We start from the raw sequence: 11325 nt of genomic DNA on the forward strand, positions 1-11325 counted from the left end.
GATAAAAATACCACTCTCTTTTAGGTTTAATATATCAAAATATTGTACTGGTAAAAATAAAACTGCAGGATTATGAAAACAAGCACAAAAATGAGCCCAAAAAGTTTAATGTGTCTTCATCTCATATTTACATCCAAACACTTTCCACTGAATGTGGTGATTTTAGACATTTTTACTATTAAAAAAAAAAAAGAGTTGCACGTTAGTAACATTTCAACAACACATTTGCGTCACTCAAACCCACCATCTCAGCAACAAGAGGTTTAAATCTAGCAGTCTGTCTTTTTACATTATTCAATGTTTCTGTGATGTTCTGCAAGGGGGCATCTCTGGAGACGGCAACGTGTTGTGCAAACACTTTAAAATCTCAATTTATTACCAAACCTTTTGACTAAACAGTAGTTCAAAGTTAAACCTCAAATTTGTAATTTTTCTGTAACCTAACTTTTCTTTGCGTGCCTGGGGATAAAAGGAGGTAGACTAATCTCACATACGCATATTTCCCCAGGGTACTTGAACCCACCACTGTTATGCACCAGGCGCCGACAAGTATGCTGAAGGCCGTTGTTGAGTGGGGAAACACGGAGGGAAAGCCGGTACAGCAGTGTAAGGATTTTTCTGTTAACCAGAATTAAAGAAATCAACTCAGCGTCAAAGTATCATCTTTATTCACCGGAGTTCAACCGGTTACATAAAGATGAAATCAACATCACAGACTGGTTTCACAGGCATGACTGCCAATTGTTGGCTTTGGTTTGTCAGAACAAGTAGAGATGGACGCCGCCAGTCCATCTGACGTCCAACTCGCATCCTTGTTGGCAATCACCGTTTAAAAAACAAACAAAAACATGGAAGGAAATAGGCCATCCACAGGAGGACTCTGGGGAATGCTTCCAAAGAGAGCTGAAATCAAAACAGGCATCTGAAAGAACTACAGTAAGACTTTTTACTAAGTTTCCCTTGAACTGCAGAAACACATCCATCTTCAGGGTCAAAGAGTCAATTAAAAAAATAATTTAAATGCAAACGTCTCATAACATCACACTAAATCTGTTGCGTACTCTCCCTATTCAGACTCATACTGTTACATACAAACCAGTGAGTGTCACGTATAAAAATAAAGGTCTGAGCCGAGGTTCTGTGTCTTTGCGCGAGTAAACTTTCTCCTTAAAACAACCCAGAGAGACAATCAGAGGACTGTAAAAATAAAAAACTAACTTTGGATTCGTCCAAACCGTCTTTACTCTTCAAGTATCCAAATCAGCTGTTCACTGCTGTGAATTCTTCTCCTCGCTGCTACATTCCCTAACTTGGTCGTCCAGTGATCCAGGCAGCTCATCTGGCTGCAAACAACGCTCTGGGGCCAGCACACGCCCCGGAACCAGGAGGGAGGGGGGATGCAGAGGTCATGGAGGCAGTCGGATTTGGGATGCTGCATTTAGAATGGAGCAAAGTTAGCCCGGTCAGTCGCAGCAGCTGAGCTGAGTGCTCTGAGGCGGGTGATGGATTGGAGCACGCCGAACGGGCTACTTCTTCCTGTGGTGCTGTCTCCGTGCCTGAAGCCTCTGCCGAGCTCCTGAAGGCTTGGATCCAGCTCCTATGGAGAAGGTGGGGGTAGCTGGGGATCCTGTTGGGACACAGAGAAGTGTTTGAGAACTTAGATCTGCTCTAAATGACCATTTTTACAGCTCCCTCTAGGTTTAATTTAGACATAGCTCTGATCGTTTTGGGTTTTGCCATCCATCATGGCAAACTGCCTTATAACTTATATTGCAGTTAGTTTGTTATTGTGAAATACTTTAAAATTATCCAACTTGCCCTGAAGTGCAAATCACGTCAAGAAAACAAAATTCAAATACCATTTTAAAGACCACAACAAAAACTTAAAAAGCTATTCCAGAAACCAACATGAAATTCCAAAAGAACATAAAAAAATGAGACAAAAGAAATTTCCGGAAATCTAAACGAAAACATAAAGACCCATTTCGATCATTTTTTACTCTGTAGTAAAAGCTTTCCCAGTGGTCTGTCATTGATAATTATGCTGGTTTTAGCCCAAAATATTTTAACTATCATTTTCTAGGACATAGTTTCTGCAGAGCGGCAGAGGTTCATTAGAAATTGGCCTCCGAGTTGTGGAAGGAACTGTTGGCAGGGAGTAAGCCTGCACTCATTTCCCACCATCCTTTGTTTACAGCCCCTTACAACACCAAGCAAACATTACCAGTGCAACATAACGGCGAGTAATATTGGAGCTTTCCAGCTGTACGGTTTAGATCCAGATTCCAGCTCAGACGAGGGAAATGAAGACGTGCATCGATCTATGTGTCTGCAAGTGGATTCATGGGAATAAAGCAGAGCACGGAGCTTGTAGCCCTACCATTGTAGTTTGTATGGAACAACCTGAAACCTTTTCAAAAGGCCTTTTTTCGTCTGCTCCTGATTCACCACGATTTGATTAAAGAAATGCTCGAAAAAATATTGTTCTTTAGTGAGCCAAAGGTAATATATTATCATATTTATGGATATAGTTGAGTCTAAAAGGCTTTAAAAAAGCTTGATATACGCCCTTTAACTTTAAGATAAGACGAGATAAAATAAGATAAAGCTTCATTGTCATTGCACAGTCCCACTTGGTACAACGGTACAATGAAATTACAAACTGTCCCACATTTAGCAGTCATTGTCAGAGCAGATCAGAAGACGCCTTTGAGTGATAGACTGTTGAGTTATCAAGTCTCTATTTCTATTCAGGATGTTTAATGTTGCAGTTTTTACAAACCCCACCTGCATCCTACTTGAAATATCTTAAAAAAAATAGAAAACCAACCAAACTGAACAGGATTGAATCCTTGGACTGGAGTTCCTGGACTTCCAAAGGGAGCCGCAGCAGGAGATTGGCCAAATGACGGAGTTGCTGTTCCTGCAGAGAGAAAAAAAAAACACACATAGGATCAAATTAGACCAAAAAAAAACAAACAACTTTCATCCAGAAAGAGAGCTTTGTTAAAACTATTCACACATTTTATTTCTATATTAAAGTGTGATTTCCAGCAAATACACAACAAATGTTGAATTATTTTCATTTTGTGACCAATGTCACAAAGATAAGGTCAAAACAAAAGAAATGTACTTCAGCACTAAGACAAAACACTCAGCAATGACAATTTTCTGCTATATTCACAAATAAAACAATCGTATTAAATATTTGTTGGACTCTGTCACCACTAAATGTTTTCTGAAACCGAACTAGAGGAAAAACTTTGTTACTCACCAAATCCTGGTTTGTCAGCAGCAGCAGCAGCCCCAAAGTTGAAGCCTCCCATCTGCGGAGCAGGACTGTTGGAAACTTGGGCTCCAAACTGGGGGCAAGGCATTGTGGTACCAAAATTAAATCCACCAGAAGCGGGCTGAGAGGGTCCCGCTGGGGCGGGCTGAGGGGCAGCAGCTCCAAAGGTGAAGGTGGTTGAAGTTGAGCTCTGAGTTTGGGTCGGTGGACCGAAGCTGGGAGCAGCTGAAGGAGCGGTGGTGCTCCCAAAACCGAAACCAGTGGAGCTGGCTCCAAATGCTGGCTTGGCTGGTTGGGTCCCAAACGTGGCTGCGGTGGTGGTGGGAGCAGCTCCAAAGGAAAAAGGACCCAAGGCGTTATTGGAGACAGGTGTGGGGTTTGAAGCGCTGCTTCCAAAAGTGAATGGTTTTGCTGCTGCTGCAGCAGAGCCAAAGCTCGGCTGTGTTGTTGGTACTTCAAATGCTGGCTTTCCAAATGTGAAAGAGGACTGGGTGGAGGTGGAGGTGGGAGCAGTCGTCGACGTGGAGCTGGTCATGCTAAAGCCTCCAAATGAAGCTGCGGTTGTGGTCAGGTTAGGAGCCGTCTGACCAAAACCAAAAATGCTCTGGCTGGCAGGTTGAGGGTTGGGCTTTGTGACACCAAATGGGAAGCTGCCCTGGCTGGAGCTTGTGGTAGTGGCAGCGGTGGCCCCGGTAGATGCTGCTGCAGTGGTGGTGGTGGGGACAGCAGCTCCAAACTGGAACGTACCACCTGTACTAGGGGGCTGCACTGAGGCTGAAGCACTGCTTGTTGGGGTTGCTGCAGACCAGCTTCCAAAGAGAGATTTTGCCGCCATTGGGGTTCCTGGCTGAGTTGTAGTTGCAGAGGCGGAAACCACGCTCGCAGCAGTCGTGTTAAAACCAGAAAAAGCAGAGGGTGCAGTCGTGGAGCTGCTGGTTAATGCACCAAATAGTGAGGGGGTGCTTCCTGCAGTGGGTGTAGAAGTAGATGACGTGGTTGTGAGTGCGGAGGGCGGTGCAAAAGCCGGGGCTGCTGTGGTCTCCCCAAAGATAGGCTTGAAATTCGGAACGGGTGGCTTGCTCTCCGAAGATGATGTAGCTGGGGTGGTGGTGGTCGCAGCAGCAAAGATGGGCTTGAAGCCTGAAACCAGCAGAGGGTTGCTGCTGCTGCTGCTGACTGACTCAGAGCTGCTCCTGCTGCTGCTGGGGGCAGGTGTAGCAGAAACTGGGGCGGAGGTTGATGGGGCAGAAAGGGGGCTGATCTGGCTGGACAAACCAAACAAAGTTGGTCCTGCAACAGGAGCAGCAGGGCTGCTGGTGGGGGCTTTGCAGATCTGACCCAGGACCTGAGTGAAGGCAGAGGGCTGTCCCAGAGGCGCAGGGGAGGATTGAGGCTGGGAAGCAGTGGGGAGTGATGGAGCTACAGACTTTAGGTTTAACGTTTGTACGGGTGTTGTTGATGAAGACACTGCAGGAACAAGGAGAGATGAAGGAACGTTATGAAGCAAACATAGCGAGCATACAATGTCAAATCTAGTCTAGATTCATTTTAGAGGGTCCACAGTGGTCTTTTCCCCTTCTATGTCACAAACAGCATTTCTTTGTCTGCTCCAGATTCACAACGATTTGAATAAAGAAATACTCAGAAATGAAAATGCCACAGGAACGTGTTGAAAACACCATTTTGAACCCAAGTGAGTCTTTGAACATCGACAGAACAATGATTTATCATCTCTAACAGGGAAATCGTACCTGTGGTTGTACTTAATGGAGATGCGGACGTTGCAGTTGTGTTTATCTTCATCTTTAGAGCCTCCAAAAGTGGGTTTGAAGATGCTGCTGCTGTTGATGTGCTGATGCTGCTGCTTGGACTGGGGTCTAGGTTGATGACTGGGATGGTTGTTGTTGATGTTTTGGGTAAAGGAGCTGCCAGAAGGCTGCTTAGAGTGGGTGTGATGGAGGGGATTGTGGAGGAGGGGGCTGGAGTGGAAGTTGGAATCTTAGCAGCTGCTGACTTTTCTGGTTCTGGGGCTAAATGGAAGCAGATCAACTTGATCACAAAATGATAGTAACTTTTAAAAAACGGAGTATTCTAAACAATGACAACATTTTTGGTTACGTTTGTGTACGTGAGCAGATAAAACCATCAAAAAGATATATTTTTAAAACCCACCAGGAGTTTCCAGAACCTTCTGAATCTTGGAGATGGCAGCTTCTTTCTCCTCATCCAGGTCTTTTGCAGTCACTTTGTAGCCCAGCTCAGGTGGTGGAGGCTGCAAACAAACCAGCAGCAACAAAAAACATTTATGAGAACATAGTTTCCAATAACGGTGACAATAATGTCAAGAATGCAGCACAGATGCAGCACAAACCAGAGAGATGTGGTCATCCCGGTTGCTCGAAACCAACTGGATCTTCCGTTTTCTTTTCCCCCCACCACCCACAGAGTCTGATGCGCTAGTAACCGGGACATTTGGGGCCAAAGTTGGTTTTGCTAAATAAAATATAAACACAGATCCTGGGTTAGATATTTTAATGTGTAATGTCAGCTTTTGTGGAGAATGTTTTTGCACAGGGATGCATTAAAATGCTACCGACTCACAAGTCGCTGGTGCTTTGTCAGACGTCATCTGTTCAGACTTGGCTGAGGAAGCTGAGCTGGGGGACTGAGTGTCTTCCTCTCTGGAGAATGGAACCACAAAATTCAAAGTCTGGACTTAAAGTGAGGCTCTGTCAGGAGAGAAGCTGAAACCTGCCTGGGCTTTTTGAAAGCAACATCTGGTGTCTGAGAGCGAGATGATCCAGGACTGGAAAGAGGAGAACTGGGCGTTGATGGTTTCTTCCACTGTGAAGGGAAACATACGTAATTGTTGTCACTTTCCATGGTCGGAACTTGTTTACTGCAGAAAATTGATAGTGCAGGTTCTCTGCAGATGACAGAATGTTGCATTTAACTTTTCCTGAAGGAACTATTTCATAGAGATCCAAATCTTTTTCCAAACTGACATGTTTGGTTGAGCTAGAAACCTTGATAATTATACTGAACAGTGTAGGGATGAAAGAGCAAAAGTAATAACACCCTCAGGAAAAGACTGTCCAAATATTTAGTCAATGGCTATTTAACATTTTATGTCAGTTATTGTAGCTAAAATTGAATCACAGTATAGCTAAAATTTCAGCAAATTTTGCAAAACCTGTTGAATGTTTAGTCTCTCAGTTCGGACAGACTCTTTGGAATTTTAAACTAAACAGTAGAAATAATAAAAATTACATTATTTCTATTTGAAACTGACATTCACACTAGTGGACGGCTGTTTTTACGATGATGGAATTCAGAGTTTGGTGTTTTCACTTTGCTTACTACTATGTACAGAGCAGGTAAAGAACGTGATTATTTGTAAAGCAAATACATAACTAGAAATATGACTTCATTTTGAAAAAAAGGGTTGTTCTTTGGGGCTAATTTTAGTTAAATAAAACCTTTGAAGACTTTTGAAGCCACCCTGCATACCTGATTGAGGCCAACTGTGGAGCTGTAGGAGCTCTGAATCGCATTTCTCCTGGTACCAGAACTTTCTCTTGAGGCGTGTGCCCCTGTTCCAGAGCTGATGGAGGAGGTGCGAGACCTCTTTACGGTGGACTCCTCTGCCACTGAGGTTATGCCTCTTTTCAGGGTCCCAGGCCTGGACAGCAGAAGGATATACTTTATCCAGCACTGAAGTTTTCTTTTCTGTTACCTAAAAACACTGGTTTTGTTGCGTCACTCACTTGGGGACAAGCTGAGATGGAGCTCCGTTGGGTAGAAGAGGTTCAAAAGCAGAGTGTGCACTTCCACCACTGTCATTACGCCTTTGAAACAGAGAATACATTGAAAATACTCATGACATAACCTTGAATGTATGATTTTGATCAATAGTAAAACTCATACAAAACTTTCTCAATGTTCTTATTTTACAAAGTGAAAAAACTTTAAGTTGCCACAATCTGTAACCCGATCGTCTCCACCTACATGGATGTGACAAATCTTCTAAAATAGATTACAAATCGCAAATGAAGAAGCAGAAAGCTTAAAAAATGTCAGTCGCTGAACTTTTTTCTGAATAATATTTCCAACCAAATGGAAGCCAAAAAAAGTCTTTAAGGCGACGAATTTAAACATAAATCATATTCTCAGCTCCCAAACTGGGTTAAAAAAATGTTTTTCCTAAATTCATCAGGACCTTCACTTTAATGTGTAAACAAACATTACATGGACTGCTCTGACCTTTTTTTTTTAACATTATAGGATTTATTTAATTTTGACAAGACCACAGGAAATGGTAGCATTGTGTTTTTAATGGCTAAAAAGCAACACAAACAGTGGAAACTGCAAACTAAATACTGGTTGTATCCAGATTCCCTCACAACTCCCCGTTCGCCATTTTTTCGGGGTGTGCAAATATATAATTCAAAGACCACTGCAGTCATATATAGTCAAATATAGACCACAACACAAAGCCTTTGAGTAATTTGTCATTTTTAAAAGAAAGCATTCAACTTATTTTCTATGAATCATACATGTTTTCGTCTCTAAAACACAGAGGTCTTAAACAGTCTTCGTAAAGTGTTCATATTTCTTAGGGTTTTACTTCAGCAAGTGTGTGACGGCACACACATGTATACTTTTTAAAGTAGTGAGCATGTGCCCAAATTGTATTAAAATGCATACCACTGGCTATAGCCGCAATGTATAGTCTTTAAGGGGTAAGGGAGTAGTGAGACTGCTATTTTGTAAAGTCAGGAGACTAAATGCAAAGACCAAAACACATCTTCAAATAACACCCAGGCACATTTTCTTTACCTTCTTTTACTTTTCTGTTCGGTTGTGAAGCTCCTGTCTTCGTCCCCGACTTCCCTCTTGCGGCTTTCCTTCAGAACCCTGAGGACGCTTTCCCTGGAGCAGGGGTCTTCAGCGGCCCTGTTGATCCTTGAACAGCTCAAGTGGTCCACTCTACCAGACAAATGAGTGGAAGTCATTGTGAGCATCTACTGACAATCATTAGAAAACACAAATCTTTATCAGCAATGTGTTAAAACCACATAAATAATTAATAACTTTTAATACAGCTGTGTATAAAAAATGACTAAAATGCCGTAGAGTGGACTGAAGACATGAACGAGCAAACAAAGCTGAGTTTGTGCACAAACCTGGGACTGCTGAGGTCAGGCCGGGCAATTTTTACAGTGACAGGGCTGTGGGCAGCAGGGGAATTACGGGGGCTCAAGATGTTTTTCTGTCTGAAGCCATCCCACCTAACCGGAGGCAGGACCCCCACAGAAGACAGACCAGGCTGCTGCAGGGGGTAGTGCCGCTGTGGAGTAATGTTGAACCTGCTTGTGTATCCCAGAGACTCTCTGAATGAAAAAAAAAGGAAAGACAAAATGTACAATCCACTATGAATTATATATGGGGACTCAGTTATTCACAGTTTAATCATATTTCTGAGTCTATAAGCCTGAAGATATAGCAAATTTAATAGCAAAACAACAGAAAATCGGGATAAAGAGAAAATATTTTATATTTGAGTGATTTTGACTACTCTGTTTTACAAAGGCAATAAACTACGGTGTATGAAAGATTTCATGCCAATACGGTGTAGACAGAATAGTGTTTTACATTTTGCAAAACACACTCAAAAACAGTCGTTTTGTGGTCTGATTTTTCCAAAATAACAGTTTTCTTTTTGCAAATGTAGCAATTGAAAACCTCCCAAACCGACTGGATGTCTAGATGTAAAACCCAGCATTGAAGCACAAGGTTCCTCTGGGTTAAATGTAATACTTTTAATTAGGGCTGCACGATATGAGGAAAACTTGCGATATGCGATATTAGAGATTAATATTGCGATAATGATATAATTTGCGGTATATAAAAAAATAGAAAAATGCCAAAAACATCATTCCCATTTCATTAGAAACAGTTTAAAATTACACTCCAAATGACCCTCATTGACATAGGTGACAAACATCTAACATAATAGGCCTCCATCTGATTGGTAAACAATGGGAAGGCGTCCATCCGATTGGTCAAAGCATAAAGGCATTTCTTTGATACGTTAAAAGCGTCAAGCTGCCATAAGATTGTTTTAACACATTTTGGGTTTACGATTTATTGCGATATTCACAGTCTTTTGCGATATGCCTATTGCAGAGCTGGATATTGCGATAACGATAAATTTGCGGTATATTGTGCAGGCCTACTTTTAACAACAAGTGAATGCCCATGAGCCATAATTGTAAAGGGTGCAGCTAGGATGAAACACCTCCTTCAACACTGTCAACAAAGTAAAGAATTAATTTTTTCCTAAACTTTTTAAACTACTTTTTAATAAAAAGTTTAGTTTTTGCATGGGCAGAATACAAACATATGCTCTAAATAAAAAGATAATGGTAATTTTGATACATATTATGTCAAAATATATATTTTTTGATAAACTAAAGATTACAATTAAACCCAACCCAGTGATAGGTTCCATTTTTACTAACTATTTGAGACATTTTATTACTTTTAAATGTGGAAAGACCAGATACAGGAATACTGGTCAACGGTTATAAACTAAATTATGTAAGAACAATTATTTAAAACGAAAAAGAAAACAATAAATACATATGTTTATAATAATTCGACCAAAAGGAATACAGAGATGGGAAATACATCATAAACATCCAACGATCAACTTGGCAGTTTCAGTCAATTTTATCATAAATGTTTTTGTTTAAAATCATAACAAATATTATACTTTCGAAAATGTCAATTATAGTCTTGAATTTAAGCGATTAGAAACGTTGTGGTTCCTAATAAAGTAATACCTGCTTATATCTGCGAGTCCTGTTGTTGAGAGTCGTTCGTTCTAACCCACAGAGCGAGAAATATTAAAACGCGCCAATAATATAATATAACGGGCGCTAAATCATGTTTTGAACGTCACGAGTGCAATCGTCTAACGGTCTGGCGGCAGTGCTAGAGTAGAAAACATACCCGGCGAATGAGAGCCTTCTGTTGGGAGTATAGACCGCATGGTTGGGTCTCGACAGTTTTTCTCGCAGTTGCTCTCGAGGATTTCTCCCGGCTCTCGGCCTCACAGAACCGGAGGAGGGACTCTCTGGTTTTCCGATGTAGCTCCCCATGAGGAAATCCCGGGGGCTGTAGAAAAACGAATCACTCGCCAAAGCTTCCCTTCTGTAAATCCCAGTGTCACCGAGCCTTTGTCTGTATTGACTTTCCACTTCAGTGTTGCTGCTAATCCTCGTTCCACCCGGCGAATTCACCGACAAGCCGGTCGCTCCCCAGTCCGCCAACCAGCGCCGCAAACCCGCGTGCAGGTTCAACCCAGCCCGTGGATTCGGGCCTAATCTGGCGTTTAAAAGAGTCTCTCCGCTCTTATAGTAACAAGCAAAACAACAAAAAAGAAAAATTAAAGTTGCGTAAAGAAAGGATGGAATAAAATAAAAAGCTAGCAAAAATAAGCCTAAAGCAGAGAGAAGAACTATTCGTTTCTCTCTAGGTGACATGGCGGCAGCGCGCCGCCGGAGGACTTTGATATCCCATCAAACCACTTTAATTTCTTCTTCTCGTTTAAAATTTAACGTTCGCACTGTAACAGTTTAACTAGCGCCCTCTATCGACATGAGATACATAAAGCAATTTGACAGCTTTAATTTTCGTTTTTTTTATTTAAAAAATATATACTTCACAAATTCTTAAGAGAGAAAGGGACAAGATGGTTTTTTGGACCAAATCTACCAGAGACTCGTGTTGTGTATTAGGTTCAACTTAAATTTAACATAATTGTAATACTACTGTTAAACTTGGTTAAAATGAAACATTTTTTTAGACTTTTTAATTAGATTTTTTTAAAGGCTAACATTTTATGTAATAAGACAAGACCTGAATCTATCTGTAATAGTTCTATTGAAAGACCTTGCATAGAAAACTAAATCTGTAATAATGAATAAAGTTTAGGAACTGCCCTGTGGATATTTCAGGTAGATGCAGAA

General features: G+C 41.4%; 1 protein-coding gene across 1 annotated transcript; it reads right to left on the bottom strand.

Moving 5' to 3' along the window:
• Positions 1 to 91: 91 nt before the first annotated feature.
• LOC101163268 (nuclear envelope pore membrane protein POM 121) lies at positions 92 to 10885 on the bottom strand. Its single transcript, XM_004076828.4, has 13 exons — positions 10307 to 10885; positions 8476 to 8682; positions 8129 to 8278; positions 7057 to 7137; positions 6800 to 6971; positions 6045 to 6133; positions 5891 to 5970; positions 5661 to 5782; positions 5462 to 5561; positions 5041 to 5319; positions 3275 to 4756; positions 2831 to 2923; positions 92 to 1627 (listed from the first exon to the last, which is right to left on the bottom strand). The coding sequence occupies exons 1-13, from the start codon at positions 10837 to 10839 to the stop codon at positions 1527 to 1529; spliced, it is 3489 nt and encodes a 1162-aa protein (XP_004076876.1). The 5' UTR covers positions 10840 to 10885; the 3' UTR covers positions 92 to 1526.
• Positions 10886 to 11325: the final 440 nt, after the last annotated feature.

Source organism: Oryzias latipes, chromosome 14 (genome assembly GCF_002234675.1).
Source record: "Oryzias latipes chromosome 14, ASM223467v1".
Lineage (NCBI taxonomy): Eukaryota > Metazoa > Chordata > Actinopteri > Beloniformes > Adrianichthyidae > Oryzias > Oryzias latipes.